Here is a 25,451-nt window from a genome sequence, read left to right as displayed (position 1 = left end):
GGGCTGAGGGCTCTGCCAAAGCCTCTCTTGCTCTCCAGTGTAGGAGAAAAGGTTAAAGGGCCCTTTGCCTGTGTCTCACGAGAAAAATGGTCTGAGAAGCAGGATTGTGCCTCTGACGCTCTATGTGGGTGTCTGTCGGGATCAGGGGGTATGCTTGGGCCTAACTAAAAACCTTTGGGCAAGATTTGTGTTCCACTTCCCTATCCTATCCCATACCCTTGGGAGTGGTGTAGAACAGGGAATCTGGCAACGGCTTCTTCTTTTACAAGAATACTAAAGGCTGCAGTTGCTGAAATTTGCTCTCTGCGAAACTATTAAAAGTATAGGAGCCCTTTGGGCGCGGTAATCTGCACATGCTCAGAAGCACACTTTTCTCTCAGTACATTCTACGGATCAGCCCTGGCATTGACAAAGGGTATGGAGAAATCCAGTTCTGAGGTCAATGCTAGCCACTAGGACAGACTGTCTCGTTAACAGGGAAGGAAGGAGCCAGCGCCAAAACTAACATTCTCGCGAGGGGGAGGAGGAGCTCCTCCCCCCGCTCCTTGAGGAAGAAGATGGGCAGGAGAAGCAAAGGGTTAGGCCGGTAACTATGGAGACCCACTTCCGCTCCGGTGGCCACTCTAGCTGTCCCGCCTCACTGGTTCTACTGGGTCTTCCAGCCACGCCCCCATTTCCCCTACCTCGAGCGCTGCAGACGCGAAACAGCCCCCTTTGCCGCCGCCACTCCCGCTGGGTGAGTTCGGGCCCTCCTAGCTTGGAACTGGGAGCAGCAATGCCCTGGCTCCTCCGAAGCAAATGCGTCTGCGCCTCCTCCCCCCCTTAAGGGGAGAAGCGAGGTCTTATTGTTATATGATCGCAAGGGGAAGTGTTGCACCGGGGCTTAGGCAGAGGGGCCGGTTTGGGGGGTGAGGGCAGCGTATTTGGATTAGCGCGGGAGGCTTTGGCCTCGGAATTGTTGTGGCTGTTTTGCAAAGTTATTGCCAGCTATTGCAAATCATTGTTTCTTACTGGCTGGTGAAAGGGGCTAGAAAAGAGTGGGGAGGGCTGCCCCCCTCCCCATATGGGAGGGGTTCCAGGAGTCCCCGATGAAGAGGCCATTGAGGAAGGGGCAGCGATGTTGGGAGCGTACGGTGGGCTTTGTTAGGGTAAGCGAGGGGGATGCGAAATCGATGCATGCAGCGCGCAAGTGAACCCTAAAACGAGATGGGAGCGTTAACCGCATGGAGTAACGATTAGAGGCTGCCCAGGGACGATGGGGCGTTGCCTGAAATGTTACCATTATTGCTGGGAGTCTGGAGAGGATGGGCCGTGGCTTCTAGCTGGATAAGGTTTGGTTAATGGGCTGTTGCTTCGTTCTCAACCCGCAAAGTTTGCATACCAAACGCTGAGGTTAACCCTTCACCTGGTGAAGTCAGAACTAGGCAATCTGGGGCCCTCCAGATTCCTGCGTGACAACTCCCACTATCCTTTGCCAATGGCCATGCTTGCTGGGACTGATGGAAGTTGTAGGCCCCAGCATCTGGAGGGCACCAGGTTGCCCACCCCCAGGTCTGGTCCACGAAAGCTGATGCCAGCCTTTCACAATTCAGTGCCCTGTAGATTTGCTGGACTGCAATTCCCAGCCAGCATGGCCATTCCTGCCTTTGCTGGCTGTGAATGATGGGAGTTTCTGTATAACATCTCTCAGTCACCAAGTTGGGGAAGGCTGGCTTATGCCTGAAGGGTCCCACTATTATTGCTATGGCAGACTAGCATAGCAAACACTCTAGAAATTGTGTCAGGGTTGTCTGTGGAGTGCGATGTGGGGAATGGACCAGGTGTAGGCTAGGGTGTGCCACTGCTGTGTCCTGAAGAAGATGCCAGCTGGATTTTTCTTCAAAGCCATTATTGTGGGGGAAAGAGGTTTCTACAATATTGGCTAGTGGGCTGGGCTCTTGAAAGACAAGCCAGTATGATTTGATGACATTGGTGCATTCATAGAAGAGGCGAGTTATGGGTGTATTGTGGCAACACAAGGTACAAATGATTCAGTATACCAGATGACACTTTTGTACTGTGCTTTCTGTACTCAAGAGTCACTAAAATGGCTTGGAATCCCCATTTCACTCGTGGGTATTGAGAGGGTGGGGAAAGCACACACTTCTGACTGTGATTATGACACAGCAATGTGTACTCAACATCCAGGGTGGGGAGAAGATGGTAGCAGCAGGCCTTGGAGTGGCCTACACATGTTCGCCAAGGTTTCTGAACAATTAATTGAGTACAGACTGCACATGCATGGACTATACGTACAGACCCTCTGTGTGTGGAGGTTGTGCACACTTAGTATCTGTGCAGACAGTTTAGTGAGCATGTGTGGGCTGGTGCAATTGCAATTCTGCTCTTCCCCACCCCGTGTGTGTTGCTTGTACACACTTAGGTTGTCCAGGAAAGGTGTTGTTTTCAGGAGTAGTTAATGCTGGTCAAAGGAATGTACTCCAGTTCTACTAGTGCAAAATGAAGGATCTGGTGTGTGGAGGGTTCAATTCCCCCCTTCCACTAGTGGAGCCTGATTGAAAGCGTTTGGGGGCTGGATATGGGTCCTGCGCCTCCAGATGCTTATGATTATCCTGTTTATAGTGATGTAGAAGGGGACATTTTTGAAGGTGGTGCTTGTCATGCAGGGTTGAAAGAAGCTGCACTTGCTGAAATTCCCTCTTCTGCCTAAATCAGCCTTCCCCAACCTGGTGCCCCCTCGATATATTGGACCAGAACTCCCAGCTCTCCTGCCCATTGGCCATGCTGGCTGGGGATGATGGGAGCTGAAGTTCAAAACATCCGGCGGGCGCCAGGTTGGCAACTGTTAAAAGCATAGCAGCACTGCCATTTCCTTTGCATTTGGTTGCCATAATCTGCACTTGCCCAGAGTGACTCTTCACATACTTTAGGGCTCAGCCCTGATAGCTGAAGATGGGCTTTGTGAAATCCAGGTCTAAAGAATAGCACTAACCATTGAGACAAACTGTCTCTTTAATATGGGAGGAAGGAGCTTCAGATTCATCTCCTAACAAGGGAGCCAGGCTATCTTTCCCATCTGTAAGGGAGGCCGAAGCAAAGTGTTAGGATGATAACAGGAGTTGGGGGGATCCTGGAATTCTTGGAGGGGGAATATAAAAGGTGGACTGTTTTACTGGGGTGTAATAGAAAGGTGCTACGTGGGTGGGACGGGCTGGTTTATATAAAGGAAAGCAAGTTGAGCATTGGGACGCTGGAGAAGCCAGCAATGAGGCTACATCTTTGCTAACCTTCCTTTCCCTGGATCTCTTTGAAGCCCCTGTGGCCTCTTGGAGTAGGCTGCCAGGATGGCCATGGGTGTGCGGGAACAGTATGAGCCTGTGGCCGAGATCGGCATTGGGGCCTACGGCACCGTCTTCAAGGCCCGGGACCTGCAGAGCGGCAAATTCGTGGCCCTCAAGAACGTGCGGGTGCAGAACAGTGAGAATGGGCTGCCGCTGTCAACCGTCCGCGAGGTGGCACTGCTGAAACGCCTGGAGCACTTCGACCACCCCAACATTGTGCGGTGAGGGCATGAGCCAGCAAGCGTTCCAGAATGGGGGTTTGTTGCAGCAGCAGGGGTGGGGGGTATGCAGCATGTTCTGTGACTACTTTGGGTGGGAAACGGGAATGGTTTTGGAACCACAGCCTCTGAACTGGGAGACCCACCTCTTAATCCCAAATGTGTAGTGGTGGGCTGTGGCTAGAATTGCGTGTGTGCATTCTGTATATGCTCAGAGGTCATCTTGTTACTATGGAAAAAGTGTCTTGAGGCTCCTTAAGGACTCAAATTTAATCACAGCAAAAGCTTTCATGGACTAGAGAATCCTTCAAGAGATGGATGAAATGTAATCCTCCGTTGGAAGTTTTATACACACACACACACACACACACACCTCTGTAAAGGGAAAAAAATGTAGAGGTAGGAGATAAATGGCAGTGAAATGCAAAAAACACAGCTGAGACAATTCAATTAGAGCTTAAATGTATGCAAAATAAGCACAGTTTAGAGCTTAAATGTATGCAAAATTAGCACATCTTAGAGTTTAAATGTTACGCAAAATTAGCACATCTTAGAGCTTAAATGTATGCAAAATAAGCATAGTTTAGAGTTTAAATGTATGCAAAATAAGCACAGTGACCTTTCACAGCAGCACTCGCCATGCTAACCCAATCATCTTGACATTGCTGAGTAAATTAACACTTCTAGTGGGACAGGAAGCCATTGTGTCTATTCAGAACCAAATAATAGCTTTGAACTTGTTGATAAGTTGTCATTCAACAGTTTCCAGCCAGAGTTTCCCTTTGAAGTTCCTTTGTTCATGGGTGGCTACCTTAAGGTCAGTCAATAATGGAGTGTTTTGCTACAACAGGTGGCTAGCCCTCTGGACATGATTACTAAATGATGTTCCTGGTAGTGAAAATCTGGGCAGGAGCCCAGACCTGGCTCAAATTATGGCCTGGGTAGAGGGGTGATCTTGTCTCTGACCTATAAGCAGGTTAGAGTTTCTGTAGGACCCCATTGCTGCGTCTTTACCTGGCATAAACCCATTTCTAATGTTTGAGGACTCCGTGTGGACATGGCAATAGCATGAGTATTGCCTTCTGCTTGTTGGAATAAAGCAGCCTCCCCCATCCTGGTGCACTCCAGATGTGTTGAACTTCAAGTCTTATCATGGTCTTGCTGGCTGGGGATGATGGGAGTTGCCAGGCTGGGGGAGGCTGGAATAGGGAAGATTCAGGCGTTTTGAAGATTCTGAAGCCTTGACTGTTGAAATGACTGGCTTTGCCTGGCCAATACAGGAATGGCTTTTAAGAAGGAGGCATGGAAGAGAAAGACCCTCTGGAAGAGCTCAATTTGAAGAAGGTAGCTTTGCTTTGGGCGGAACCGAAGGTCTTTGTTCTTGGAGCCAGTTGGAACGCTGCCTTGTCAACTGTCTGGCTGGGATTTCTGAAGAACTGGGATTTAGTTACTGAAGGACTGTGATTACATCTAAGATAGATAGATAGATGTACAAGCATGCACACACATGGGTTATATTTGGCTTCCCTCTGTTTCTGTCACTGGCTCAAGTCCAGTGTGATACAGAGTTTACTTCTGTCGTTGGCTTGTGGATTTTTTTTGTAGCTAGGCAATAGCGGGGCTTGTTTTGGAGTGTGGGGCTGGGTGGGAAGGGTAGGATTCAACCGTGGAAGAAAGGCTGCCTGTGCAGCAGTGCTCAAACACACGTACTAGTGAGTATTACAGTAACTGAACGCAGTAAACATGCATAGAAATTTATTTATTTTATTTATTGCATTTATACCCTGCCTTTTTTCCTCTTGCAAGGAACCCAAGGCAGCTTACATGATCCTCCTCCTCTCCATTTTATCCTCACAACAACAACCCTGTGAGGTGGGTTGGGCTGAGAGTCTGTGACTGGCCCAAAGTCACCCAGTGAGCTTCCATGGCCAAGTGGGGACTAGAACCCGGATTTCCCAGATCCTAGTCCAACACTCTTGCCACTACACCACGCTGGCTCTCAACACAGAAACACACTAACTGCACATAGAATGGCAGTGTGTGCATGGGAGCATTATTTAGTAAAGCAGCCAGGGTTTGAGTGTGCGTTTGGGGAATGTGACTGAGGCCTCCACAAGCTAGTGATGGCCTTTACAGGGTCTGCTTTCTCAGTATGGGGCTTCCCCCGATAAGGCATCCAGCAGAACCTGTTTGAACCTCCTCACAGAGTTTTAAGACAAAACCGAGATGGTGAGTTCAGCTCACTTCAGGCCTGGAATGTGGTAATCTAGAACACAAGGTGTTGAACTTGCTTCAGCCTGAGGGCCGAAATTCATTTTGGAGAAGTTCTTGGGTGCCACATTCCAGTGGTGGGTGGGGCCAAAAATGCAATAAACCCAGCGTATTGTCGCGTAAAGCTCTTACGGCCAATAACTAAGCTTTAGGAGAGGCATTTCAATCTTTTAAAGTGGGGAAAACACACAAAAGCCGGGAAACCACCAAACCATTGGTGGGGTGTGTGTGCAGGGGAAGGTGGCGTGGCTGGAGTGCAGGGATGCTGGCGCTAGAGGGGGGAATGAAAAGGCCATATGGCTAGGATAGCAGGGACCAGTGAATCTGGCTTAAATGGCTTGCTACGATCTGGGCCAGAATAGCAGGTAGGAGTTTTATAGGTTCCACTCAGTGATACTCCCATGTGCAGTGCTGGGGGCCATGGGACTTGCAGCCTGTCATATTTCCAGCCTGTTTTCTAATTCATGACATTAGAATTTGTGCCATTGAGAGCCATTGTGGTCAAGTGGTTAGAGTGTTGGACCCAAGTTCTAGTCCCCACTCAGCTATGAAGCTCACTGGGTGACTTCGGGCCAGTCACTGACTCTCAGCCTAACCTACCTCGCAGGGTTGTCGCGATGTTAAAATGGGAGAGGAGGAAGATCATGTACGTTGTCTTGGTCTCCTTGGAGGAAAAGGCAAGATATAAATGTAACCAACAAATAAATATTTGAGGATCCTGTTTGAAGCTCACTTAAAAATCCTAGCTCCACAGGTTCCATCCTCTCCTCCACCCTTGTAGTTCTGGAGCACTTGCTGAGCACCTTTCTCTTCTTGGGTCTGTAGGCTAATGGATGTGTGCACAACAACACGGACTGAACGTGAGACCAAAGTGACGCTGGTCTTTGAGCACGTGGATCAGGATCTGAAAGCGTATTTGGAAAAAACGCCACCTCCTGGCTTACCGGTAGAGGTAATCAAGGTAAGTGTCCCCAGCGGCCTTCCGGGTTGATGTTGGACAGGTGCCCCTTCTCCTGGACAGGCATCCAAATATGGGCTACGTAAGGCATTTGAAGCACTGGGTATTGATGGTGCATTCCCCCTCCCCCCCCCTGCATAGGACATGATGCATCAATTCTTGAGTGGCTTGGATTTCCTGCATTCAAACTGCATTGTCCATCGTGACCTCAAGCCAGAGAATATCCTCGTGACCAGCTCTGGTCAAGTCAAGCTGGCTGACTTTGGCCTGGCTCGTATCTACAGCTGCCAGATGGCTCTGACACCTCTGGTGAGTCTATAGGGCTTGGACCTAGTGAAAAGTCGAGGGCTTTTGTTCTTGCTATCATGGCTGGGTTGGGAATTGATTCTCAAATCTTTGGGTCTTTTCGGCTAATGGGAAAGGGGAGCACTCTGTTTTCCACTGTGCTGTTTCAAACACACTGTAAAAGGGATGCCAGAACACACGTGATGCAGGTAGCTTATACGGGAGGCAGCTCTGTGCCTGGAATACGTAGCTGCAGATTGATAAGGCTGTGCTGATGCCAAGCCTGTCTGGTTGCCCAGGAGTGCCATTGAGAATGGGAAGTGGAGTATGCAGGCTGAACATCATTGCAAAGAGAAGAAGCAGTCAGAAGCTCATGATACACAGCTCAAGGGCATTTCTTTTAGGACAGGGATAGGCAGCCTAATGCCCTCTCGATGTTTTGGACTGCCCATCAGCTCCCATCAGCCCTGCCAGCATGGCCAATGGTCAGGGATTATGGGAGTTGTAATCCAAACATCTGGAGGGCACCAGCTGGCCTACCCCTATTGTAGGTCCCATTTCTAGCAGGTATCTTGAGAAGAAAACCCACTTAAGTCCAAAGCTTATTTCTCCACCTTAGAGCAGGGATATTCATGAGCCCTGTGATGCATGCAGTGAAGGGGAAGCTTTATAACCGGTCTGCTCTTTTACCTGTGAACACTGATCCCTGTCCTCCCCTGCTGCAGGTCGTCACCCTCTGGTACCGTGCTCCAGAAGTGCTGCTGCAGTCTGCCTACGCGACCCCTGTGGACTTGTGGAGTGTCGGCTGCATCTTCGCAGAGATGTTTCGAAGGAAGTGAGTGGGACAGGGAGGCTGTGTGCTTGGAGGAGAGTGGGGGAGGGCATTGGTGCATCTCCTCAAGTGCAGGGAATGGAGTGGTAGCTTGGCTCTGCTTAGCCGGCCCTGCCATTAGGTGTTCTAAAGCAGCTGCCAAAGGCAGCACTGGAAGGTTGGGTTGGATGGGAAGCTGATTGCCTGTAGCGCTTGTGTAGGTGGCCATCATGACTGCAGTAAGCGGAGGTGGGGATTTTCTCCTCTGAGGAACACCCCCCCCCCTTTTGAGTCTGGTGTATTTTTATTACGTGGTATGAAGTTTGCACAAAACAGTGTTACTTGGGTGTTTTCAGAAATAAGACTGGGTAAGAACGGAGGTTTGTGTGCATAAGTGTGTCCTTGTCAGCCTTCTTCGTGGGGGCTGACTTACAGATTTTAATTACATTGCTTCCTTTTTCAGAGCCCTTAAGCTAGAGTGGGATACTTTTGAAATAATAGGTGATGAAGGGGGGCCAATATGGGGAGTGTGGTTAGAGAACCGTAAGGTTAGGAAAACAAGTAGGCACCAAGACTGTGTATGGGCCTGGGTGTTTTGTCTCCTGGCCCCTGGGAAAACCCACACATTGGCCCCTCGCTTTCCCTGTGCCCAGTCAGTGCCTGCCAAAGATTTTCAAACTGCAGCTAAGTAAATGATCTTGTGAATATATGCTGACTGCAGTATATTCTGCTTGCAGGATACCAAAAGCCAGCCACACAGCTGGGAGACAATAGATTAGGGCCAGGCCTGCCCAAACCCTCTGTCTTGCTTATCTGTCAGGCTAAGGACCGATAGGCAGGGAGGAACTGCTGACCTGCTCTGCAGAAGATGATGTGGCAACAGTAGATGTCTGCTCTATCTTGGGGGGCAGGGATAGGGAGTTGGGGTTATAAACGTGGTTCAGTGTAAGCAAGTGTCAAGTGATGCACGCTGGGGCACAAAATCCCAACTTCAAGTATAACTAGATGGGATCTGAGCTAGCGATGACCGATCAAGAAAGAGATGTTGCGGTTGTGGTGGACAGCTCAATGAAGATGTCAACCCAGTGTGCAGCTGCTGTAAAAAAGGCAAACTCCACGTTAGGCATAAAAAGAATTGAGAACAAAACTGCCAATATCATGCTGCCTTTATACAAGTCTGTGGTGCAACCACACTTACAATACTGTGTACAGTTCTAGTCACCACACCTAAAAGAAAGATACTGTAGAGCTGGAAAAAGTGCAGAAGAGGGCAGCTAGAACAATCAAGGGGCTGGAGCATCTCCCCTATGAGAGAAGGCTGCAACAGCTGGGATTGTTTAGCTTGGAAAAAAGGAGGGTAAGGGGAGATTTGATAGAGGTGTACCAAATTATGCATGGTGTGGAGAATGTGGATAGGGAGACATTTCTCTCTCCCTCTCTCTCTCAAAATACTAGAACCTGGGGTCATCCCATGAAGCTGATTGGTGGGAGATTCAGGACAGATGAAAGGAAGGGGTTCTTCACACAGCACATAGTCAGACTATGGAATTCGCTACCATGGGATGTTTTGATGGCCACCAATTTGGATGGCTTTAAAAGGGGGTTAGACAAATTCCTGGAGGAAAAGGCTATCAGTGGCAACTAGTCCTGGTGGCTATGTGCTACCTCCAGCCCCAGAGGCAATGAGCCTATGTACACCAGTTGCTGGGGAACATGGGTGAGAGGGTGCCATTGCGCTCAGGTCCTGCTTGTGGGTTCCTGGTTGACAGCTGGTTGGCCACTGTGTGAACAGAACGCTGGACTAGATGGACCCTAGGTCTGATCCAGCAAGGCTCTTCATACGTTCTTAATGGGCTGAGTTCAGTCTGCTTCCCTTCCTCCTGCAATTACCAAGCACATGCCTCTGGTTCAGGCTTCTGGGAAGACTACTGTTGAGGAAGGAATTTGTCCAAAATGGGGTCTGTGGGGGTGGGGGAAGCATAAAGGATTCTCAGCTGCCTCTGCTAGGTGTATAAAATCCACACAAGTTGTCCCTGGTGGTCAGACGCATTCCTAGATCTTGAATTCTTGAAAGTAATGTAATTAAAAATAAAGGGATGCTTCCCGTGCTAACATTTCTACAATGGGTCCTACCCAGTGTTGGTCCTACTTTAAGTAGACCCATTGAAATGAATGGGGCTTAAGTGAGACTGACTTTGGATACAACCCATTGTTTTTGGCACGGAAGTACCCCTGATGTGCAATTTGTGTGTAGTTCAACATGTCTGATACTCTTGTGTGCAAGCTTTTTTTCCCGGTTTTATATGCCTGCTGGGAAACTCCAGCGAGCTGAAGCCTCAAGGCAAGTGAACATTGAATGAAAACCTGCATGTGAAGTCACTGTTGATCTAAACATGGGTTACACATTAATTCCTCAATGAAATGTCCTGTGTAGAAACTATGCAAAATGTGACGGGGCTTTGAACTGCCCCTCATTAACCTTGTATTGCTCCTGATTCTTGATGTATATTAACATTGGTTTGGTAGTTGTTTCGGTAGCTTGCGACTGTGGGGGACTGTTCACACAGGCATCTGCAGTTTTGAGCTGGCTGTCTTTGTTCAAGACAGTCATATGGTGAGGTGGCAGTTAAATTGCTTTGTCAACTCAATTGTACTGTTTCAGACATGAGAATGTTTGTCAATATCTTTTTTAAGCTCTTGTCATGCTCTGACAGAGCAGTCAGATGACTGCATGACACACACGTCTCTCCACACCCCCATTCCAGAAATCCTTTCAAAGGGGTTTTTGTAAATGGGCCTTGTGTCTAATCCACTCAGCTGGTCTCTTGGGATCCGCTACTGTGTAGCAACCTGACCTATGGTGGGCCTTAGGTCAGCAGAACATACAAATATTGGGGGGTGGAATTAAGTGGGTCCCCAAATGGATGTTTGGGCTAAAGGATGGCCCTGGGTCTGAAAGGTCTGAAGACCCTGTAGGCCCTTTCTCTGTCTAAACATGCATAGGATTGCGTCCTTAATCGCTTCCATTTGGGGAGATGGAACATTTTGCTCAGCTGTTCTACCTGCTCAAATCCAGCAGGGGGTGCAACATCGCAGGAAGTGGCTGCCCAGAAAGATGGCTGCTGGCTTTCAGGGCATTTCTGCAGGAGCTCTTCCTGTGCTCCTGGTTCACCACTTTAGCATACAAATGTGGAAAGGCTGTGGAGGGAATTGGGAGGGGAGAGGTGCATAGTGCTCTGTGGAGGGGCAGAGGGTGGAGTTTTGTTTATTATGTTATTACATTTATATCCCACCTTTTTTCCTCTTGCAAGGAACCCAAGGGGACTTACGTAGTCCGCCTCCTCTCCCATTTTATCCTCAAAACAGCCCTGTGAGATAGGTGAGCTGAGAGTCAGTGACTGAGTTTCATGGCTGAGTGGGGACTAGAACCCAGCTCTCTCCAGTCCAACACACTAACCACTGCATTACATAAAAGGTTGCACATTTTTGTGGGCTTGGCCACCCACAGCGATAGCCTAGGCTTCCCTTGCTCTTCCATGCCGAGTGCTTGGGGTGGGTTTTGGCATGTGGGGTATTGGATGTTCTGGGTCTTGGAGACATGCTCTGAGAACGTATGTCCCAGGAGAGGCTTAACTGCTTTATTTACAATTCTTTTATGCCGCTTAATATACATTACAATTTCATAACAATGAAACTTGCCACCATTTCTGCCTTTCTAACCACACCTGGGAGAGCATACCAAAGGGTGGGTGCCACCACTGAGAAGGCCTGCTTACGTACCACTTACCTGGGGTCATTTTATTGGCCACAGAATGACCAATAACACCACTTCAGAAGATCGTAATTGCTTATGTTGCAGCCGGCTACCTGCTCTTAGTAATGTATCTTCTACCCTTCAGAAGGGTTCCTAGCTTTTCTACCAACCTTTGTCCATCTTCCAACACCCCAAGCCATCTTATGCTAGTTTTGGGGCAGGGCATGATGGTTAGGCATCGACCTTTGTGTATTTAGAAAGAAACCCATTCCACAACTTGTACATCTCCCTTCACAAAATTCCACTGAAGGGATGGTGGCACTTTGCCTTGGGTAAATTCCCAGTTGTGCCAAAAGCTGCCACTTTTAATAGAGGAAGCACATCCATTCATAAAGTGTGTTTCTATATACCTTTTTGATATTAAAAAAGTTGTTTTGAAAGTTGCCTTACCCTCCCTGCAGACTTAACTGGTGAAGAATTAGGTTTTTGGGTGATTGGGGGGGGGGGTGCATGGACACACGTGTGTAAGTGATCTTTGAAGTGACACTGCTTGGCAATTCCTGTATTACGATGGCCTACTGGAGAAGGATTAGCATTTCTAATTGGCTAGCGGGACGAGGAAGTGGACTCTCCAGGGGTACTGCATCCTTACCAGGCTCGCTCATCTCTTCTCTCTGTGCTTCTCCCTGCCTTCTCTACTGGTTGTTAATCCAAGGTGTCTTCGTCATGGTATAGCCAGTACATCCTCTCCAGACAATTCAGAGCCTGTATGTGGTGCCATTTTAAGTGTTACTCTTCTCTGTTCTGTGGACTGAGTTACAGTAGGGCTGCTGCCTTGAAACCATGAGCATGTCTGTAATGCAGCCCCAGAACTCCATCTCCCTAAAGGCGCAATCTTATGCATGTTTAGACAGAAAAATGTACAATATCTCCCAGCATGCCCCAGCCAACATGGTTGGCTAGGGAATGCCGGGAGTTGTAGGACTTTTTCTGCCTAAATATGCATAGGATTGCACCCTTAGTGATGCAGGATTCCCCAAGGTCTATGTCTGGCCTCAAAGAAGTTGGTGATAGATGCTGTGGTAAGGAAGGAGCAGCCCTGGGTTTAGAGGCAGGGCTCACGATGTCATCCTCCGCAGTAACCACGCTTCCCTTTGTCCTCTCTACAGACCTCTCTTCTGTGGCAACTCCGAAGCTGACCAGCTGGGCAAGATCTTTGAGTGAGTCCTGCCTTCTTGTTTGAGCCAGAAGCTCTGGGCTGGCAAGTCAACAGGGAAAGCAAGTCTCATTAGTTAGATTCCGTGGTTTGCATAGCACCATCTTGAGGTGCTCTTGAGCTGACTCAGCTCTCTTGAGAGTCTGATGCAAAAGCTTGCAGAATGTTTTTGTGAGTCAGGGAAAGGGGAAGAGTCGCTTCTCAGCTGTGTAAGCTCATTTCATTGATCTTTCTAAGAGAGCAAGGGACTGGTTGGCCAGAGAGAACAGGGAGCTCTGCTGATGGTTTCAATTAAGTGCTAATGGGTGATGGGAAAAGACGTTGGGCTGGATCCAGTATCGGCCTTCTGCGAGAAGAAGGAACTTTCCCCTAGAGGAAGGGCTCCGCTCATGGGACGTCCCTCTGCCTGATTTTTGGAGTTCCCCCCACAGCATAGCTCACCTTGTTCAGCAGGGTCTCCTGACTCTCTGTGTAACATTTTCAAAGGGCTGGAGGGGCTACCATGCGAAGTTCACTCCTGCCAGCACATTTGATCCAGCGTAAATCAGGATCCAACTGTATGTCTACAGGAGGACTCCCACGTTTGTTTGTGTGTATGTATGTTTGTTTGTTTGTTTCTTTAAAGGTCAACTTGGCTTATTACATGAATTCTAGCCTGCGATGATAAGGGAATTTCCCCCCTGCTCAGATTGCCTAGTCCAGGGGTGAGGAAGCTGATGCCCTTCAGATTTTTGGATTACAACTCTCACGATCCCTGATTATTGGGGCTGATGGGAATTGTCCCAAACATCTGGAGTGCACCAGCTTGCCTACCTCTGGCCTACACCTAGGGACTCATATGTGGAAGGGGGGCGATGTCGCCTTTCACCACAATGTGCGGCTTGGCCTGATGGTGTCCCCCCGAGTTACTTGCTCTGCAGGCTCCTTACGCAATGGGCCTCTTAACTCCTCTTATGGGCCCATGCGCCAGGTAATTGCAGGTTTTACTATGTTCAAGAGTGGGCAGCTAGTAGAGAGTGCTCCTACGAGCAAGGGGGGTTGAGACAGGTAGCCTCCAATTCCTTCTCACTGTAACTTTTGCCTGCCAACTCCCCATGTTTCCAAGTATGCATTTCTAAGATGCTGTTGATGTAGGGCTAGGTAATCCCAATCCGGCAGTGAGACAGGATGGGACTTCTGGCATGCTGACACGTGGTAGGTAGGGAAATGTGAAATCAATGTAGGTAGGGAATTGTGAATAGCAAGGGGGAGCTCTGAAATCTTCCACCTCACCCTCATTGGAAGCCACACCAAGGGCTCCTTACAGCGCAATTCGATACATGTCTACTCAGAAATAGGTTCATTGAGGCTTGCTTCCTGATGGGTAGGTGTAGGATTGCAGCCTTAATCATATGAAAATCCATCACATTGCTGGGTTCAGCCTTGTCTCAAAAAACATGAGAATGAGAAAAAAATTGAAGTTGAATATTTCATGATGTTTTAAACTGTCTTGTTGAATTGATTATATGTAAGCTGCCCTGGGAGCCTTTTTGGCTGAGGAGCAGCATAAAAATGCTTCAACAAAAATGAAATGTCCTAACTAAACTATCGGGGGGGCCTTTGAAGAGGGTTGTTTTTTTAAAAATTAAAGTGGAGATTCTCAGCAATCTACTTCTGGCCCATTTCCCAGAGATGGATAGGGCAATATGGAAATAGGGGAGGCAAGGAGATGGGAGGAGAGCTGGCTAATGTGGTGGAGAGGCTGAACTGGACACCCCCAGTTCAGATCTCAGGCAAGTGTCTACTGCAAGGCTTGGCTTCTCAGATCCTCAGGATTTTAACTTTGGTTAGGGCTGTAGAAACCGTGAACTTGGGTAACAATGGCAAGATCAGAAGAAATTAGCTCAGGTAATTCGGAAGCTGGCATGCTGCAGTGGGGGAACCAGGGTGTACCTTCTTGGCCCTGCAGCACCTAGCAGTGGTGAAGTACTGCCTCGAAACTATCCCTCGTGTCTTCTTCTTGACTTGCAGTCTGATTGGGCTCCCATCTGAGGAGGACTGGCCGCTGGATGTGTCTCTGCCCCGCTGCGCTTTTGCTGCCCGCTCCCCGCAGCCCGTTGAGAAGTTTGTGCCAGAAATAGAACCGTCAGGGGCTCAGCTGCTTCTGGTATGTTCCATGACAGTGGGCAGGTCACGGTGGGAATAAACAAGGGGAGGGGGTCTGAGGGTTGGTATTTGACTGGCAATTTCATACTGCCTTTATACAAATCTATAAACAGTTCTGGTCACCACACCTTAAAAAAGATATCGTAGAGTTGGAAAAAATGCAGAAAAGGGCAGCTAAAACCATCAAGGGGCTGGAGCATCTCCCCTATGAGGGAAGGTTACAACAGCTGGGATTGTTTAGCTTGGAGAAAAGGTGAGTGAGGGGAGACCTGATAGAGGTGTACAAAATTATGCATGGTGTGGAAAATATGGATAGGGAGACATTTCTCTTTCTCTCAAAATACTAGAACCCGGGGTCATCCCATGAAGCTGATTGGTGGGAGATTCAGGACAGATGAAAGGAAGCACTTGCTTATACAGCGCCTAGTTAAACTATGGAATTCACTACCACGGGATGTGTTGATGGCCACCAATTTGGATGGCTTTAAAAGGGGGTTGGACAAATTCCTGGAGGAAAAGGCTATCAATGGCTACTAGACCTGATGGCCATGTGCTACCTCCAGCATCAGAGGCAGTGAGCCTATGCACACCACTTGCTGGGGAACACGGGCAGGAGGGTGCTGATGCACTTGTGTCCTGCTTGTGGGTTCCCAGTCAACAGCTCGTTAACCACTGTGTGTATAGAAATATTGTAAATAAATAATACATAGAGGCTTAGTTTCTGAAGGACTTTAAGCTGTAATAAGCTGGAATTATTAACCCTGCCCCTTTTGCCCAGCCTCCTTTTCCCCATCCACCACTACAATGTGGCCTGAGTGCTTCTCCAGATGGAATTTGGCCCTCGAGCAGAAAGAAGTTCTGCCCCCCTGAGCGAGGTGTGCTGCTGTTGTGACCACCCCCCCACCCTTGGCTTAAATCTCAGTTCATCTGCAAATTAGCTGGAGGGCCTTGGCCATGCTGCTTGCCGCATTTTAGCCTGAACTGCCTGACTTAGAGGGTGGTTTTAAGGATGACTTCAATCATGTATGTGAAGCACTTAATATTTATACAGCACTTTTCCTAAGTAGGAGGAAGTTTCTTCTCTGCTTGTGTGTTGATGGGCCAAATGTGGTGTTAGAATGGGGGTCTCAGAGCGGCATTGGGCATTCACTATGTGCATGAATGCAGGAATGTGACTCACTCGTGCTCATGCCTGCATGTCATTAATCTCTAAATCCACTCTGGCCCAGTCTAAGCAAAACAGCTCATCGTGTGATGAAACTGTTCCTGGACTATGCTTGCAGGAAGGGGGGATTGTATGATTAAAGGTTTTTCTTGCATATGCAAGAGAAACTGATGCACACAGAAAACAAGTCTAGTGTCTTCTTTACATATTATTTGCGTGTGTGCACAGATCTTTGTGGCAGTGGGATGAGCATTCAGATATATGGAATACCTTTCCCCCCTTGTAATCTGTGGTAGTACAGTCCAGGAGCAGTTTTGCCATGTGATGCTTGTCCAGAGTGCACTTGTGTGCATGTCTCTCTCTGGTGTAGAAGCATTGGCCTGTACATTTCTAAAGGATGTGGATGAAAGTGAGTTCTCCCATTCAAATAGCTTACATAAGCTGCCACATGACAGCATCACTGGCTCTTATCACCCCACCTTTGGGGGCATTTGTCTGTGGAGGTAAAGAGACAATGAGTAAAGAGGCAGTGACTCAGTGCTTGGCAACTAGGAGTGACTGTTAGTTTTCACACATCCAAGCTGTTGGTGATCACCGCAGCTGCCATATGAATGTACTGTGTGAACTCTGTGTTAGTCATAGGATAACATGGAGCAGTGTTTTTGAAGTAAGGCTGTCACCAGATTTAAAAGGCACTCGAGACCTGTGGGCTGGGTACTGAGATGAATGGCCAGAGATGGGAGCAGGACATACTGATTGGTCTGCATCCCAATTTTGGGTTCATAGAATCAAAGAATAATAGGGTTGGGAGGGGCCTACAAGACCATCGAGTCCAACCCCCTGCTCAATGCAGGAATCCAAGTCAGAGCATCTCTGACAGATGGCTGTCCAGCCTCGTCTTGAATGCCTCCAGTGTGGGAGAGCCCACCACCTCCCTAGGTAATTGGTTCCATTGTCGTATTGCTCTAACAGTCAGGAAGTTTTTTCTGATGTTCAGCCAGAATCTGGCTTCCTGTAACTTGAGCCCGTTATTCTGTGTCCTGCATTCTGGGATGATCAAAAAGAGATCCCACCCTTCCTCTCTGAGACAACCTCCCAAGTACTTGAAGAGCGCTATCCTATCTCCCCTCAGTCTACTCTTCTCAAGGCTAAACAGGCCCAGTTCTTTCAGTCTCTCTTCACAGGGCTTTGTTTCCAGTCCCCTGATCATTTTTGTTGCCCGCCTCTGAACCCTCTCCAGTTTGTCTGCATCCTTCTTAAAGTGTGGTGCCCAGAACTGAACACAGTACTCCAGATGAGGCCTAACCAGTGCTGAGTAGAGGGGAACTAGTACCAGATTTGGAAGCTATGCTTCTATTAATGCAGCCCAAAATAGCATTTGCCTTTTTTGCAGCCACATCACATTGTTGGCTCATAATCAGCTTGTGATCGACAACCATTCCAAGATCCTTCTCGCTTGTAGTGTTGTTGAGCCACGTATCCCCCGTCTTGTAACTGCATTTGGTTTCTTTTTCCTAGGTGCAGAACTTGGCATTTTTCCCAATTAAATTTCATTCTGTTGTTTTCTGCCCAGCACTCCAGTGTATCAAGATCACTTTGGATTTTGTTTCTGTCTTCCAAGGCATTAGCTATCCTGCCCAATTTTGTGTCATCTGCAGATTTGATCAGCATTCCCCGCACCTCCTCCTCCAAGTCATTAATAAAAATGTTGAAGAGCACTGGGCCCAGGACTGAGCCCTGTGGTACCCCACTCATTACCTCTCCCCAGTTTGAGAAGATCCCATTGATAAGCACTCTTTGAGGCCAATTCTGTAGCCAACTGTGGATCCACCGGATCATTGTTTCATCTAGCCCACTTTGAGCTAGTTGCTCATCAGGATATCTTGGGGCACTTTGTTAAAAGTTTTGCTGGAGTTGAGGTATATTATGTCCACAGCATTCCCACAGTCCACAAGGGGGGTTACCTGATCAAAAAATGCGATCAGATTTGTCTGGCAGGATTTGTTCTTGACAAATCCATGTTGGCTTCGAGTAATCACTGCATTGTTTTCAAGGTGCTTACAGACTGATTGCTTTATCATCTGCTCCAGAATTTTCCCAGGGATTGATGTCAGATTGACTGGTCTGTAGTTCCCAGGTTCCTCCTTTACCCTTTTTGAAGACAGGGACAACATTAGTCCTCCTCCAGTCATCTGGCACTTCACCTGTCCTCCATGATTTCTCAAAGATAATAGACACTGGTTCTTAGAGCTCTTCTGCCAGTTCCTTGATTACTCTAGGATGCAGTTCATCTGGCCCTGGAGATTTGAACTCATTCAAAGTAATTAAGTGTTCCTTGACCATATGCCTATCGATCTCAAGCTGCAATCCTGCTCCTTCAGCCTGTACTTCACCTTTGCCAGGGGGCTAATAGACCCTCTTTTGGGAGAAGACTGAGCCAAAGTGGGAGTTGAGCACTTCTGCCTTTTCTTTGTCATCTTTTCTTTGTCATTTTGCCATCCTTATTTAATGGTTGAACCACCATTTCTTTCCTCTGTCTTTTACTATGCACGTAGCTGAAGAAAGCCCTTTTGTTGCTTTTAGCATCCCTCGCTAACCTCAGCTTGTTCTCAGCTTTAGCCTTCCTGATGCCATCCCTGCAATTCTGTGCTACCTGCCTGTACTCTTCCTTTGTTGCTTGGCCTTCCTTCCACTTCCTATATGTGCCCTTTTTTGTTTTCAGGTCATCTCTAAGGTTTTTGTGAAGCTATATTGGCTTCTACAGTTGTCTTCCACCTTTTTTTCTTGTTGGAATTGTTTGTAATTGTGCCTTGAGAATTTCCTTTTTTAAAAACTCCCACCCATCTTGGATGCCTTTTCTCGTTAGAGTCACTTGCCATGGGACCTTACTTATCATTGTTCTGAGTTTATTAAAACCGGCTTTCCTAAAATCCAGGGTATGGGTTTGGTTACACTCGGCTTTTGCTTCCTTTAGAACCAAGAACTCAAGTATAACATGGTCACTTTCCCCCAGAGTTCCCGTAACGGCTACTTTACCCACTAAGTCATCTCTGATGGTTAGGATCAATGATAGCCAATCCTTTAGCTCCTTCCTCTACTTTCTGTAGGAGGAAGTTATCTGCCACACAAGTCAGGAATTTCCTGGAGGGGCCATGTTTTGCAGAATTTGTCTCCCAACAAATATCGGGGAAATTGAAGTCCCCCATTACTACTACATCATGCTTCCTTGAAACATTGGCTATTTGCTTTTCAAAAGTTTCATTCTCGTCTTCTCCTTGATTGGGTGGCCGGTAGTAGACTCCGACCACCACATTCCCTTTATTCTTTGCTCCATTTATTTTAACCCAGATGCTCTCAATGGGGCTACCAAGCTCATTCTCCTGTATTTCTGTGCAGAGGTATGTATTTTTTCACATATAGTGCAACCCCGCCTCCCTTTTTGTTCCTCCTGTTCTTTTTGAACAAGTTATATCCTTCAGTTGCTGTATTCCAGTCATGAGAGTCATCCCACCAAGTCTCAGTTATACCTATCAAGTCATAATTTCCCTCCTGTATTGAGAGTTCAAGTTCGTTCTGTTTCCCATACTCTAGGCACTAGTATATAGACATCGAAGACCATGTGCTTCATGGTCTGGCTTTCTTCCTACGTGTTTCTGAAGACTATTATTGGGCGCTATTAGAGCTGTTCTCTGTTGCATGAGCCTTCGTCCATTGTTAACCCCAACTTTACGTCTCCCTTCCCCGTAGGATTCAGTTTAAAGCCCTCCTGATAAAGTTCTTCATGCTGTGGCCAAACACATTCTTCCCAGCCTTTGTGAGGTGCAACCCGTCCCTTGTCAACAGTACATCTTCCAGGTAGTATTGCCCGTGGTCCCAGAATCCAAATCTCTCTTCGTCGGCACCACTTTCGTATCCATTCACCCCGAATATTTTTCTTTCCCTTTCTATCCTTCTAACTACTGGAAGGATGGTTGAGAAAACTATCTGGGCCCCAAAGTTCTTGGGTTTCCTTCCCAACGCTTCAAAGTCTGACGTGATTTCTTCGTAGCTCCGCTTGGCGGTATCATTTGTTCCCACATGGATGAGAAGAAAGGGATACCTGTCAGTGGGCTTTATGAGTGCAGGCAACCTTTCAGTCACGTCTCTAATCCGTCCTCCCAGGAGACAACATACCTGGCGAGTCCACGGGTCTTCGCGACATACTTGGGTTTTGATCCCACGCAGCAAGGAGTCTGCTACTACTACTACTCTTCTCTTCTTGTTATAGGCCTTGGTTTCATCTATTCTGCTTGGCTAACCTTCAGCCTCTTGCTCGCTCTCATGCAGGTTCCCCTGTAATTCTTCCTCTGCAGGCTGTCTTCCAGTCTCATCCTCAAGTACCTGGAAACGGTTCCCTAGTTCCACTGCCTCCACTGGTGCCGAGTATTTTCTAGTTCTTCTGCTCCTGTCACCCTTTTCCAAGGAGTATCCTCTACTTCATGTTTCCTCATCTCAGGAGTTTCCTCTTCTGCCTCAGCTTGCTGTTGCTCTTCTAACTCCTGAACTTCGCTTTGCTGCTGTAGTTCCACCGTTCTGTCCAAGAACTCTTCGTGTTCTCTTGTTCCCTGGAAGGTCGACACTCGTTGCTCCAGTCCTCTTACTTTTTCTTCCAGTAGTGTGATCAACTTGCACTTGTTGCACGTGTAGATCATGTTCTCAGGCAAGAAAACAAACATTGCACACACCTTGGAGGTCACCACCACTGGAGAGTCTTGTCCTTCCATAGTTTATTTTCCCTTTTTATGTCAAGCTTTCTGGTTGTTCTTGAGTAGCCTGTGCCTGGTGCTCTACTCACTGCAGGTTAAAAACAGTCCCGCTGGTATGGAAGTGTGTGTAACAAGACAAATATTTTTTTAAAAATGAAAAAGTTAAAAATAAATAAATAAATAAATAAATAAATAAATAATAAATGTTAGAGGCCTCCCCCTTGACCTCCCCTGGCCAACTCCTGTTTGCTCCCCCTGTTCGCTCACTGATCACTCACTCTGTGGGAGCTTGCTTGCTTGCTTCTCTACTCCCAAGACCAGGTGGAGCAGCTTGCTCTGCTCTGCTCTGCTCTGCTCTGCTCTGCTCTGCTCTGCTCTGCTCTGCTCTGCTCTGCTCTGCTCTGCTCTGCTCAAGAGTTCACATACCTTCAGACTATCTCTTGTTGGTCTTACTCAGGGGAGGTTTTAAACCTGTCCTAATTGGGTTAAAAGTAAGTGTGTGTGTGTGTGTGTCTAGATGGGATGTACATCATTCCCTCTTTGTGTCTCTGTCTCTCTCTAGGAAATGCTGACATTCAACCCATTCAAGCGTATCTCTGCCTTCAAAGCGCTGCATCACCAGTACTTTCAGGACAAGAGTGCAGGTGAAGGGTAGCATCCTGGCACATCCCTTGCGTGGGTGGAAAAGACTATACGAAAGACTTTGCGTGTGTATGAGGATAATTTGCACCTCACCAGGAGGCTGCCGTCAAACCAGTCTCCCAAGTCCTCCTGGCTGTGCTGGGATTGAGGGGGCAGGGGAGGGAATGGAGCTGTTGCCAACATGCAGGAAGAAAATGAAAAAGGTGCACGTTGCAGGGAAGTCCAACATTGAAAGCCTTCCCACCCTGGAAATGCTAGGACTCAAGTGGTATCTGTGTAACCATGCACACACAATCTATGTTCCTGGGTTGATCCCCAGTGGTGTTCTTGAAGGTCAGTTTGTGTTCCGGAAGGCCTGGCTTTGAGGCATCTCACACAGTCGTCCGTGGGTTCTTTGCCAAAGGTCTCTCTTTGATAACCTTTTTTAAAAATAATTTTTATAACAGTTTACACACAATAACGTTGCTGCCTTATCACAACCTTGTGGCTAACAGTTTGACACTAAAGCCTTGCCTTAACTTGTGACAGAGGTCCATGAAAATGAGAGCAAAGGATATTTTTGTATAAGTATTCACAATTCATTTTTTTGTTTTGAATTGCCAAGACACTGGTCAGGACAGACCTACGTTATTGGATATCGCGCCATGGGAGAGCTGCTGGATATCAGTTGCATCTGTTTGATTCTAGTCACTGATATGAATCTTTAAGAAGGAAGTGCTTCTAAAAATGATAAAATTTCAATAAAGAACATGGGTGGGGGCCAGTCAAGCATGGCCTGGTCTTTCCCCTTTTCTTGTCCCTTGAAAATGTCTCATGTTGTGACTGGTACGATAGTGCTACAAGAAGTCTGTCTGGGAATGGGTCAGATTGCTTAAGTGTTTATCCACCTTCACTTATCCACCAATTAGCTAACAAGCCATGTTCAAAGTATTACTGCTGGTTTATAAGGTCCTAAACAGCTCAAGACCAGGTCATCTCAGAGGCCCCCTTCTGTACAGGCCACGCTGGTCTCTGTTCTGAATGGGTGGAGTTGCTTACTGTACCTTGGCCTGCTGAAGTTTGTTTGGACCATGGAGCAGAGGAGGGCCTTCTCAGTTGACACATGCCCACCATGCAACATTATTTTCTTTATTACATTTTTATACCGCTCAATAGCCAAAGCTCTCTGGGTAGTTCACAACAAATAAAACCATAACAGATGAAATAAAATACAGATGATAAAATACAATATAAAAGTGTAAAAGCTTACAACTGCAATATATAAGTAAAATAATCAAACAGAAGCTGGCAGCAAAAGATTTGAAACACAGTACCAGATGAAAACAAACTGAAACTAAAATGCCTGAGAATAAAAAGGTCTTCACCTGGTGCCAAAACGAGCACAACGTAGGCACCAGGCAAACCTCTCCAGGAAGCTCATTCCAGAACCAGGGTGCCACAGCAAAAAAGGCCCTCTTCCCAATAGCCACCCACCTCACTTCCTTTTGGCAGGGACATTATCTCCCCATTGAGATTTAGCGGGCTCATGGTGTGGAGTGTTTCCACCGCTGATGTACAACACAGCTGCCCAGGCATTTCCCCGACTACTAGCATTGTCAGCTATCCCTTGTTATTTTAATGAGATGTTGTTGTTGTTGTTATTAATTTCATTTCTATACTGCCCAGTAGCTGAAGCTCCCTGGGCGGTTCACAAAAATTAAAACCAAACAACACACAATAAAACAATTTAAAATATATAGAACATTAAAACCACAATATAACAATACAACTACAATAAAACCTAGCAGCAGTGCAGGAGTTTAAAATACAGATTTAAAACAGCAAAGATAAAAATTTAGAAAGCTAAAATGCTAAAATGCCTGGGAAAATAAAAAGGTCTTCACCTGGCGCCGAAAGGAATACAATGTAGGTGCCATGCGAACCTCACTAGGGAGCTCATTCCAGAGCCGGGGTGCCACAACAGAAAAAGCCCTCCTCCTAGTAGCCACCCGCCTCACTTCCTTTGGCAGGGGCTCACGGAGAAGGGCCGCTGATGATGATCTTAAGGTCCGGGCAGGCACATATGGGAGGAGGCGATCCTTCAGGTAACCTGGCCCCAAGCCATTAAGGGCTTTGAATGTTAACACCAGCACTTTGAATCGGGCCCGGAAATGGACTGGCAGCCAGTGCAGCTGGAAAAGTACTGGCGTAACATGAGCTCGCAGGCCAGTCCCTGTTAACAATTTTGCTGCCCTATTTTGGACCAACTGAAGTTTTTGGACCGTTTTCAAAGGCAGCCCCACGTATAATGCATTGCAGTAATCCAGACAAGAAGTTATCAGAGCATGGATAACTGTAGCTAGGCTATCTCTGTCCAGATAAGGGCGTAGTTGGTATACCAGCCTAAGCTGATAAAAAGTGCTCCGTGCCGCTGAGTTCACCTGTGCCTCAAGTGACAGTTCTGGATCAAAGAGCACCCCCAAACTATGAATCTGATCCTTTAGGGGGAGTGCAACCCCCTCCAGAACAGGTTGAATATCACCTAGCCGGGCAGACGAACCACCCACTAACAGTACCTCCGTCTTGTCTGGATTGAGTTTGTTTATTAGCCCTCATCCAGTCCATTACCGTGCCCAGGCACTGATTCAGAACAGCCACTGCCTCACCTGGTTTTGATGAGAAAGAGAGGTAGAGCTGGGTGTCATCTGCATATTGATGGCACCTCAGCCCACTCCGGATAACCTCCCCCAGCGGTTTCATGTAGATGTTAAACAGCATGGGGGATAAAATAGAGCCCTGTGGAACCCCATGGCACAATTGCCATGGCACAGAGCAATAATCCCCCAGCACCACCTTCTGGAATCGGCCATCCAAGTAGGAGTGGAACCACTGTAGTGCAGTGCCTCCAACTCCCAACCCAGACAACCTATCCAGAAGGATACCATGGTCAATGGTATCGAAAGCCGCTGAGAGGTCCAGGAGAATCAACAGGGTCGCACTCCCCCCGTCCCTCTCCCGGCAGAGGTCATCCCACAGGGCGACCAAGGCAGTTTCCGTTCCAAAACCAGGCCTGAAGCCCGATTGAAATGGATCTAGATAATCCGTTTCATTCAACAGTGCCTGGACCTGGCCTACAACCACCCGCTCAAGCACCTTGCCCAGGAAGGGGATGTTGGCCACTGGCCTATAATTGTTAACATCCTCTGGGTCCAGGTTAGGCTTTTTCAGGAGTGGTGTAATTACTGCCTCTTTTAAAGCGGCAGGCACCACTCCCTCTCTCAAGGAGGAATTTACAACGTCCTGGACCCAGCCGGACAACCCCTCCTTGTTTGATTTAATAAGCCATGAAGGGCAAGGGTCAAGCACACAAGTGGTCGATCGGACTTGGCCAAGCACCTTGTCCGCATCCTCAGGCCTCAGTAACTGAAACTCATCCAATAAAACTGGATCAGACGGTGCTCTGAACGCCTCTACCAATGGAACTGTATTAATGGTGGTGTCCAATTCATGATGAATCTGAGCGACTTTATCCTCAAAGTGCTGTGCAAACTTGTCACAGCGTGCTACTGAGGGTTCCACCATCTCTCTCCCTGGCCCAGAATGTAACAGGCTGCAAACCACTCGGAAAAGCTCCGCTGGACGACACTGAGAAGATGCAATGCTGGTGGAAAAGAACTGTCTCTTTGCCACCCTCACCGCCACAGAGTAGGCTCGATAGTGGGCTCTTACCTGTGTTCGGTCAGACTCGGCATGAGTTTTCCTCCACCTGCGTTCTAGCTGTCTCCCCTCCTGCTTCATTGCCCTTAGCTCAGGTGTATACCAAGGAACTGGCCGGGCTCTGCTCAGAGGGCGCTTGGGCACGATCGTGTCAACCGCCCGAGTCATCTCTGCATTCCACAGAGCGACCTGGGCTTCGACTGG

General features: G+C 47.8%; 1 protein-coding gene across 6 annotated transcripts; it reads left to right on the top strand.

The window, feature by feature from the left end:
- The first annotated feature begins 686 nt into the window (after positions 1–686).
- CDK4 (cyclin dependent kinase 4) lies at positions 687–22,770 on the top strand. Of its 6 annotated transcripts, none has more exons than XR_014788108.1 (9): positions 687–736; positions 3,314–3,562; positions 6,656–6,791; positions 6,930–7,097; positions 7,799–7,908; positions 12,808–12,858; positions 14,865–15,000; positions 19,912–20,019; positions 21,472–22,770. XR_014788108.1 is itself a non-coding variant. In XM_084836834.1 (8 exons), exons 2-8 carry the CDS (start codon positions 3,345–3,347, stop codon positions 21,562–21,564), a joined length of 912 nt encoding a protein of 303 aa, XP_084692960.1. In that variant the 5' UTR covers positions 687–736; positions 3,314–3,344; the 3' UTR covers positions 21,565–22,770. The 6 variants fall into 6 exon arrangements, 3 of the variants coding, with proteins under 3 accessions (XP_084692960.1, XP_084692961.1, XP_084692962.1); XR_014788109.1 differs by lacking the exon at positions 687–736 and adding an exon at positions 904–1,148; XR_014788110.1 differs by lacking the exon at positions 12,808–12,858.
- Positions 22,771–25,451: the final 2,681 nt, after the last annotated feature.

Source organism: Heloderma suspectum, chromosome 2, assembly GCF_057233095.1.
Source record: "Heloderma suspectum isolate Gila_16-S chromosome 2, 16-S_ref, whole genome shotgun sequence".
NCBI classification, from domain to species: Eukaryota; Metazoa; Chordata; class Lepidosauria; order Squamata; family Helodermatidae; genus Heloderma; species Heloderma suspectum.
Note: the sequence above shows the minus strand (reverse complement) of the source record. Positions and strands in the feature narration are given on the sequence as shown.

What these genes read in the sequence shown, in the direction of transcription:
- CDK4 (XM_084836834.1), top strand. Translation starts at nt 3,345, where the DNA reads ATGGCCATGGGTGTGCGGGAACAGTATGAGCCTGTGGCCGAGATCGGC. An exon ending in TACCGGTAGAGGTAATCAAG is followed by an intron (nt 6,792 to 6,929) that starts GTAAGTGTCCCC and finishes CCCCCTGCATAG; the next exon opens with GACATGATGCATCAATTCTT. An exon ending in CAGGGGCTCAGCTGCTTCTG is followed by an intron (nt 15,001 to 21,471) that starts GTATGTTCCATG and finishes GTCTCTCTCTAG; the next exon opens with GAAATGCTGACATTCAACCC.